The sequence below is a fragment of the Silurus aristotelis genome, assembly GCF_946808225.1.
Source record: "Silurus aristotelis genome assembly, chromosome: 17".
In the NCBI taxonomy this organism is placed as follows: domain Eukaryota; kingdom Metazoa; phylum Chordata; class Actinopteri; order Siluriformes; family Siluridae; genus Silurus; species Silurus aristotelis.
This window is the reverse complement of record NC_139590.1, coordinates 15021228-15030018: the sequence shown is the minus strand read 5'-3', so window position 1 is coordinate 15030018 and position 8791 is coordinate 15021228. Positions and strand designations below refer to the sequence as shown.

General features: G+C 40.1%; 1 protein-coding gene across 1 annotated transcript; it reads right to left on the bottom strand.

Annotated features, from left to right (window-relative positions):
- Nucleotides 1–213: 213 nt before the first annotated feature.
- timp2b (TIMP metallopeptidase inhibitor 2b) lies at nucleotides 214–6496 on the bottom strand. Its single transcript, XM_083566103.1, has 6 exons — nucleotides 6362–6496; nucleotides 6091–6242; nucleotides 1656–1756; nucleotides 896–1004; nucleotides 673–797; nucleotides 214–487 (listed from the first exon to the last, which is right to left on the bottom strand). The coding sequence occupies exons 2-6, from the start codon at nucleotides 6215–6217 to the stop codon at nucleotides 290–292; spliced, it is 660 nt and encodes a 219-aa protein (XP_083422229.1). The 5' UTR covers nucleotides 6218–6242; nucleotides 6362–6496; the 3' UTR covers nucleotides 214–289.
- Between the last annotated feature and the right edge of the window lie 2295 nt (nucleotides 6497–8791).

Sequence of the window (8791 nt, the reverse complement as noted above, 5' to 3'; positions counted from 1 at the left end):
CAAAAAAATTTAAACAGTGGTAAGAAAAGCAAGTAAACTTTTTTCCTAAACAGCATGGTTGCATCTTGGTGCTATTAGGGACTCAAAGTGCTTTACAAAAACCAGAGAACCTCATCTCTGCCATATTCTATTTCATTTTCATGTCACCAGAACCATGTTATAAAAGTACAGAATGTAAGTACATAACAGAGTGATTATTCTTTAAAAAAAAAAAAAAAAAAAAAAAGTCCATAGCAGGGTTAGAGAGATTTTTCTAAAAGGGGGCTATAAAAGTCAGAAGACTGCGGGTTTATGGATCTTCGATGTCCAGGAACTCTTTCTTTGGTGCCGCGGCTCCACGGTACCAGGCGCAGGAATCGTCATTCCTCTTTATGCAGGTGTAGTGCCGACCTTGGGGACCCTGCACGGAGTTCTCCATAAGCCAGTCAGTCCATAGACATTCAGCAGGATCACTAATTGCACAAGGAACGCTGGCACAGTAGGTGATCTGTGCAAATCAAAAATACGAGAGAGAACAAAATTAACCAGGGTATCATCAATTACTCGGGTAACAAGATTGCTAAAGCTGGGGCCCTATTCAAATCGAGGATGATTTTTAGCTTAGAGGGATGAGTAATACATTTATATTAATAGAATACCATTATAACAAATGTCTAACGATTTGATACATACTTTGCACTGACAACCCATCTCGTAGCGTGAGTCCATGCCCTTTCGCTGAGCAACGGTCAGGGACTCCCATGGCTGGATGAAGTCGCACAGTGTCATATGCATCGTGCCATCAGACTCCAGTTTACCTGCACAGAGAGAGACAAGAAAATATAAATAAAATAAATTCAAAAGCTCTGCTGCACAGAGTTGACCCGTGAGGCTTATCAGGGCCAGTGTGCAGTACCTGTAATCAGGTATTCCTTTTTGTCATTGATGTCCAGGTTCACGCCACACACAGCAGATGTTGGGCCAGTGAAGATAGCGTCAATCTCACGGTCAGGTCCTTTGAACATCTAATGGATGGATAATGAAGTGGAAGGTTATGTTATGAGTCATGTTTACATTGGATATATACATCAATTAAAAGTTTACAAATATGTATAGATTAGTCATAATATCTGCAGTGAACAACTCGCATTGCCTTTTTTTTTTTTTTTAAACCAATCATATCAAAGTGTCCATTCTGACTGATCATATACATTTTCATAAACCGTATCTGAATAGAAACGCAATTAACCAGAATAATGCCGTTTTCTTCTATGTGAGGATGTGACCCTGATTTTACCACTATATGGGTACAATCTGTATCCTTACCAAACAATACCATATACAATATACCAAGTATATTCTGTGAATGCATACAAATTCCCATTAGCACCAGTGCAAAGCAGAGACGCACCTAATAAGCCTTTTCCTTATTTCACTTTTTTTTTTAAATAGTTAAGACTGGAATTACAATGCCAAATGATTATGAATTCAATATAAATTGTTTTATAGTTCAGACTTATGCTGAGAATTGTGGCCCTTTCAAAAAATTAAATCCATAAATATGCACTGCATATTGAGGGGGTGATTGAATGCATTTCAGCAACCAACGGTATGCTTTTAAACAGACAAACCTTCATTTAACTTTGTCTTATGAACTGAGAAATGTCGACGTATACCTTCATCTGTTTAACGTCATACTGGATCCTCTTGATTGGAGAGCCGTAGAGGTCATTGCCTGTGACGATCACTTGCCGTCCAACCACTTTGGCTCGGAGGACTAGAGGGAAAACAAAAGGAAAAGCAACTGAGCAGACCAGAGAGAGATCGACTGAAAGTAACCGCCGCAGTCCTGCGTTCAATAAATCTACTTCCTGTGAACTGCATATGGAAAAAAAAGAAGAATTAGATTAGTGTTGAGGGAGGAATGCACTGGGCCTGGTGCAAAAAAAAAAAAGCCTAGGGCTCAGAGTTGGCTAGTGGTTTCGCCACAGCATGCTGTTTACTAATCATTTTGGCGTTAATCTCCTAGACATCATCTCTCACACTTTGACTTAAACTCTGCCTTGTTAAATGTCTAGTTTTGTTTTTTGAGCGGTCATAACACTCTAGTTTCAGACTGCACCCTTAGCAATGCTGCACAGCTCCACCTCATTCATTAACCTATAAGCCCCAGGTTAATATAGCCATTCTATTATGATTATTTATTCGCCAGCTACATCAGTATGAAAAGGAAAATGGTGTGCTGTTAGAAGAATGAGGAGTGTTATTTTGGACCTGCTGACAGCATTAGAGAGTTTAATGGGTTAAAGCTGGGTGGGTTTTGTAGAAGGCAGCGGCTTGTCAGCATTTTCACTGCAAGTTCAGTTCAGCTTGCAGGGAGAAAAAGGGGCTCTTAAAATGACAAACTGCTTCCTTTAAAAGAGGAAAGAGACATGCACCAAGGAAGAACACACATTGTCTTGCTTTCAACCAAAAATAGACCCAAGTGTGCTCAAGTGCATACGGCTACATTTCTTGATTTCTGGCACAAGCTCAATAAGGCAAGTCAATGATTACTATATGAATTTAGCACTCTTATCTGAAGACTACCACCATCACTACTAAAAATGTTTTAAGCTTCCTGCATCCAAAATGTAACATATTCCACATTCCCACAGAGTGAATCCCGATGGCCTTCAGTGGCCTCTCTGTCTTTACAGCACACACGTCCGAGTGTGTTCTTCAAGAGGCCACACATACCCTCCCCTATACCAGCTCCCGAACACAGAGCTGCTTTTCTTTGGGCCACACACAAGCACGGGATGCCAGTTACACCCACAGGAGGTTCGCATTTGGCAAGCCAAACTCGGTACTTTCATCAATGACTGAACGCATACAGGGCTGCAATGTTTCATCCAGGTTCAGGCACAGGTCCTCTATTCTGCTCGATCATTCCATTCCTCTTTCGGCTCCATGTTTACTGGAAGTGGGAACATTTGACATTCTTTAATTTCAAGGAGGATTGGCTTTAGCAGAATATACTTTGCTGGCTTCTTCATGGAGATCCTGTGGTGCCAGAAATACATATTTGTGAGAATTTGCATGGCTCACGTTCTGAGACGAGTGACGAGTGGTTAAATTTAACTGGCACGGTTAGCTCGCCGTCATCGGATGAGTCGCATCGGTTTTGTGTACTTTGTGGGCGCTACGCTGCACATTTGTCTAAAGGGAAAACCCAAACGTGAGTATTCTCTGTGTGCACAGCTAAGCAAAAAAAATGCTCTAGACTTCGAGATGGAACAGAAAGAACTCCGGACCAGATTGAGACACCAATCCAGAATCCTGAACTGAGGTGAATATATTTATTACAGGCATTTCCTATTCCCATTGTAAAACAGGATATCAGAAGAATCATGGAAAGAATTCTCTCAAATCTAAGGCTGGAATGAAGCTTTAGCTCAATGCACCAAGCAGATCTATAAATATGATATGTTGCTGAATGAGTTTCTCCCCTTGATTAAGATTTGCTGTATAGGAACCAGAAACTGTTAAATTTATGTAATAAATAGTAAATTAAATCAATGATTACCGCAGCAGCAGCAAGGAGTTACAGTTACCATCCTTGTTGATTTCTATCCCAAAAGGAGCATTTCCCAAGGTCTTGTTTCCTCTATATTTTCTATAAAAACAATGCCATAATTTGTTACAAATAATATTAAATGTTAATGGAACAGTCATGTTCCTGTTATAGAAGCTAGTTGTAAGAATTGTAAGGTACCACAACAAATGCCTTGCTACAGTATCAGGTTTTCCCAAGCCACAGCTACATGGCCTATGGAAAATGCTTTCATCCTCAAAAGTCCAGCCATTGTGACTAAATCGGACAGAATGCAGGTGGGCGCATGGAGACTGTGGCAGACCCCTTCCACCAGTACCATTACACGCTGTGGTGCATGAACGCTAGAACATTAAAACCGCATGACGTGGCGTAGCCAGATGGTCGGGTGGAGGTTCCAGTGGAATGCAGCAATGTTTTCCCATCTCTGGAACTTCAATAAGCAGAGAGTCTGGGCGAATGACAATGACAAGCAGCTTTCAAAATGGTAGCGATCACGTAGCGCCTCGTCACTGCAGGGACAGCGGATGCGGGAACCCGAGTGTGCGTAGGTTTAGAAGTGCATTTAGCATGGTCAAAAAAATAAAGACTCACTGCTGAAATGAGACCACCTCATCCTGCTTTTAGTCAAGTGGCTGGCTGCTCTCATCACACAAACCTCAGAGGCATGTGGGTCAGGGAAGATCATTTTAAATCTCATCTCTTTCCTTAAAAATAACCCCAGTGGTCAGTTTGTTAGACAAACTTCCTTGATGATCAAGCTTTTCAGATGGTGAATAGTTCTAAAAGGCTGGGGGGAGGAATCATTTAACCAGGCAACTGATTGACAGAATGGGGAGAAAGGGAAAAAAGAAAAAGGGGGTTGAACACATGATTGAGACGATGCAGTTTCATAATACTGTTCGAGTTGTTAGAAGGACTCAAGATAGAACACCCAGTAGTATTAAAGCAAGGCTTTAGAGTTGCACAACAAATATTTTAATACGCTACAAAAGTATAACCACCGTAAGTTACAAAAACTCTTCCTTGCATTTCCCTGTTGATGGTTTTCTACTATGTGCAACATGGTAATTTCTGAAGTTTTACAATCCTAATTAGCATCACAAACCTCAAACTAAAATCACCAGAACCAGGTACCTGTGCTGACTTGATCCACCAAAGCATGATAAATTATTTCAACAGCAAAAACACAAATGAGAGCATCAACAAGATTTTACAGCTTTTAAAGAAGCATTTTAATACTGCAGTCATCCAAACTACTATGCAGGTATTTTCCTTTGGTTTAGAAAGAACGACTTCAGGATTCATCCAAATTCCTCTTCAGGATATTAATGCTGTAAATGATGTGTTCAAGTGTTGATTTGAATCAGTGTTGCATTTAAATGTTACTGTTTAGCAGCACAGCTTTAAGCACTTTACTTACAAGGACCCATTATTTCATAATTGCAGAAGAAGAATTTGAGAAACTGCAATGTGGTAGTTGGAAATTAAATGGTTGAGTAGCACAACAAGTGTGAAACAGGATATTTCGTATATACCTGTTGTGCAAAGTGTTCCGATACAGATGCCAAAAAACTAATTGGGATTCGACAACAAATGCCCTGCTACAGTATCAATGTTTTATCAGACATCGATATATAGCATGCGGAAAGTCCAGTTATTTCAAGAGTACTGTCATTAAAAAGTAGTTCACAAGAATAAAATCAAGTCTTTCCTGTGGTTTGATTACAAAACCAGTGAAGAATCAGTACTCATTTTCACCAGCATTTTAATTTGCAAAAAAATAAAATCATTCGTTTTTTTTTTTTTTTTTTTGCCCATTTCATTAATCATAATATTCGATGATGGCCAGGATAGTCAGGATACATTTTTTGTTTAAAAAAAATTAAACATGGCCAAAGAAATACTTTCAAAAAATGTTTATATTGTCATTTTTCTTTTTCAAAATACTATGAAATTTCATAGTCAACGGTGGATCACATCCCTATTTGTAACAAGAATTATGTGGGATGAATAAAGTGATCGACTTTATTTAAAGAAGGAATCCTGATTGTTATTAAGATACATGCATCGAGTATAGAGTTACAGTGCGTGTGTGTTTCTCCACACAGTATTTGTTTTTTAGTGCATTTTCTGTTAAACACCACCCTACAACACTTACCGAATGTGTGAACTTGAACGCTGCACGGGGTCACTCATAGCTGTTAGGCCCAAAAGTGACCAGCAGAAAACTTCTAGAAAGAAGATGCAGTGTGTCGCATCTAATAAACCCCCAGTCAGACTGGGATACCGAAAAGTTGGCTGAAATGCGTAAAAACTAAAAGTAATAAGAGCAGTAAATTTGCAAGCTTCTTCTCTGAACCTGAGCGACCGGCTGGACCAGAGAGGAGATGTTTACACTAGTTGTAAACAAGCTCACTAGAAATACAAACATTTAACAAGAGAAAAGCGACACGTTCCCGTAACAAGTTTTAGCATACAGAGAGAGAAATAATATTATAAAAAAAAAACCTTACCGACATCTGAGCTGCAGAAAGCCTGTTGCGGATGTTTAGGAGAACAGCTGCAGGCTTCCGCCAGCTCCCCTGCGCGCCACACCAGGAACAGCAGCAGCGGGGCGCAGAAACTTCTCGGCTTGGTCATTTTCGCAGTTGAAAACGATGTAAGGCTAAAAAAAATAATTCAAATTGATGAAAAGGAAAACCGAAAGACAATATGAATGTTGAACCCGGTCAAGTCAGGACAGGCTACACGCTCTAGAATACTGAGTGAAAGAACGCGCCCCACCACAGCACACGGTGTGAGTCCAAAATCTTCCCCTGAAGCAGTGCAGATCTCGCGGCAACTCTCGGGAACGCGCTTCCTCCACAGCCTCAGCGCCTCCGTTTTATACTCTCAGACCCTCCCCCAGGTGACCGGCGCGCCGCTGGCAAATGTTGCAGCCACGCCCCTTTGCGGGAAAACCCGCGTAGGCGCGCAACCGGGCAAAACTCATTAGCTGTAATAAAGACTCAGTTAATTAGCGCGATGCAATTTCCCGCCCGGAAGTAACGTCACAGTGGTCGTTTCTTCTTCAGCCTGCAGCCCACCGCCACATGCCTCACATACTACGTTTTTCCTCCCACTATGAGTCATTCTTTGAGTGTAACTGTAAAATGTGGATAGCAGATGTGTCTGACTGAAGGAGTGCATTTCCCTGTTTCTGAATTACAAAACTATGATTATGCAATGATTATGCGTGAGACTCACTTTAGGGTTAGGGTCCTATAGTGTGACTATTTTTGTTGTTTTCGAATTCAAAAACATCAGATACGATCAGAAAATTAAGTCAATTTTATGTTAAGCATGTCATTGTCATGTATTATGAAAGCAAACATTGTCAATAAAATACGCAGTCATTGCCAGAAGTAGCCCAGACTCTGCAGCCAGATCTGGGCGAGGAACGTCGATCCAGACTTAGCCCGGTGCTTTACAGCCGTAACAAAAATACCCGTGCCAGATCTGCGGCTCAGACTCGGTATTGCCATGTATCACCCAGGCCGGGTCTGAGTCGCAGGCGTTGTGGGGTTGCTGAGCTCGGGCTGAGTACTGCATACTATCTGGACATTTGACAAAATTTTAATTGTTTAAATAAACCGAGACTTTAATTACTCATTTCATAAACTGAAAAGTCAATAACATTGCACGCTCAGTCTTAACTGGTTTTGCCAACTTCAATATTAAGATATTTAAAATGTTGTAATTTACACTGCTGAAGGTCTTAGAACTTCTCTCGGATAACACTGAATATTTGGATTTTAAGAAAAAAATGCTAAAGTGGGGTAAAACATAAAAGATGATCTGATAAAAAAAAAAAAAAACACATACAATACAATCTAAACATGTTTCTACTAAAATTGTTTAGGTTCTGTGCATGGAACATGCTAAAAAGAAACTAAATGCAGTGTTTAAATAGTTAACATCTTTAACTACATTAAATAGTTAACATTTGTTCATGTGTAAGAGATAGAACGTTTTTTATTATTATTTTTTAGAAAGACCAGGTATAAAGTGTTTAATTACATGATGTTAGTGGAGAATACTATAACATGTTTTGTCATTATCAGAGTTATAAGCTTAATTCAGTGGTTTTGTGAAACAAAGGGGTTAATTAAAATAAAATTCCAATGTTATCAACTTTGATAATTGATACTAAACTGTTCCATAATAGGCATAAAACATATTATATATAATTGTGTTAGCACTGTGCCATTTAACATAACACATCTTCATGGCATTAAATACTGTATATGGAATTGACTAGAAAATGTGTCAGTCTGAACCAAGACCAATCCAGGATTTACCGGATTACTAATGAAATGCTGTATTATTTAAATGGTAAATCTCTATAATAATTAAAAACTATTAATAACTTATTATTATTATTATTATTATTATTATTATTATTATTATTATTATTATTAACCCAGCCATTAGGGGGGCACAAGCCAGTGCACTCTTAGTGCCGGTCCCAAGCCCGGGTAAATGGGGAGGGTTGCGTTAGGAAGGGCATCCAGTGTAAAACGTGCCAAATCAAATATGCAGATCACAAATGAGAATTTCATACCGGATCGGTCGAGGCCCGGGTTACCAACGACCGCCACAGGTATCGTTAGCCGACAGGGTACCGGTGGAAATTGGGCTACTGTTGGCCGAAGGAGGAGAAGGAGAGGAGGAAGACGTCTACAGAGACGGCAGGAAAAGGAGCAGTGTAGGAGAGTAGAGGTACGTGTTGGTACTTTAAATGTTGGTACTATGACGGGTAAAGGAAGAGAGGTAGCTGATATAATGGAGAGGAGAAAGGTAGATATGCTGTGTGTTCAGGAGACCAAGTGGAAAGGGAGTAAGGCCAGGAACATTGGAGGTGGGTTTAAACTGTTTTATCATGGTGTGGATGGGAAGAGAAATGGTGTAGGGGTGATTCTGAAGGAAGAGTACAGTAAGAGTGTAGTGGAGGTGAAGAGAGTTTCTGATAGGATGATGATCGTGAAGGTGGAAGTTGAAGGGATGATGATAAATGTCATCAGTGCCTATGCTCCACAAGTTGGCTGTGAGATGGAGGAGAAGGAAACATTCTGAAGTGAATTAGATGAAGTGGTAGATGGTGTACCTAGGAAAGAACGATTGGTGATTGGGGCAGACTTTAATGGGCATGTAGGTGAAGGGAACAGAGGTGAT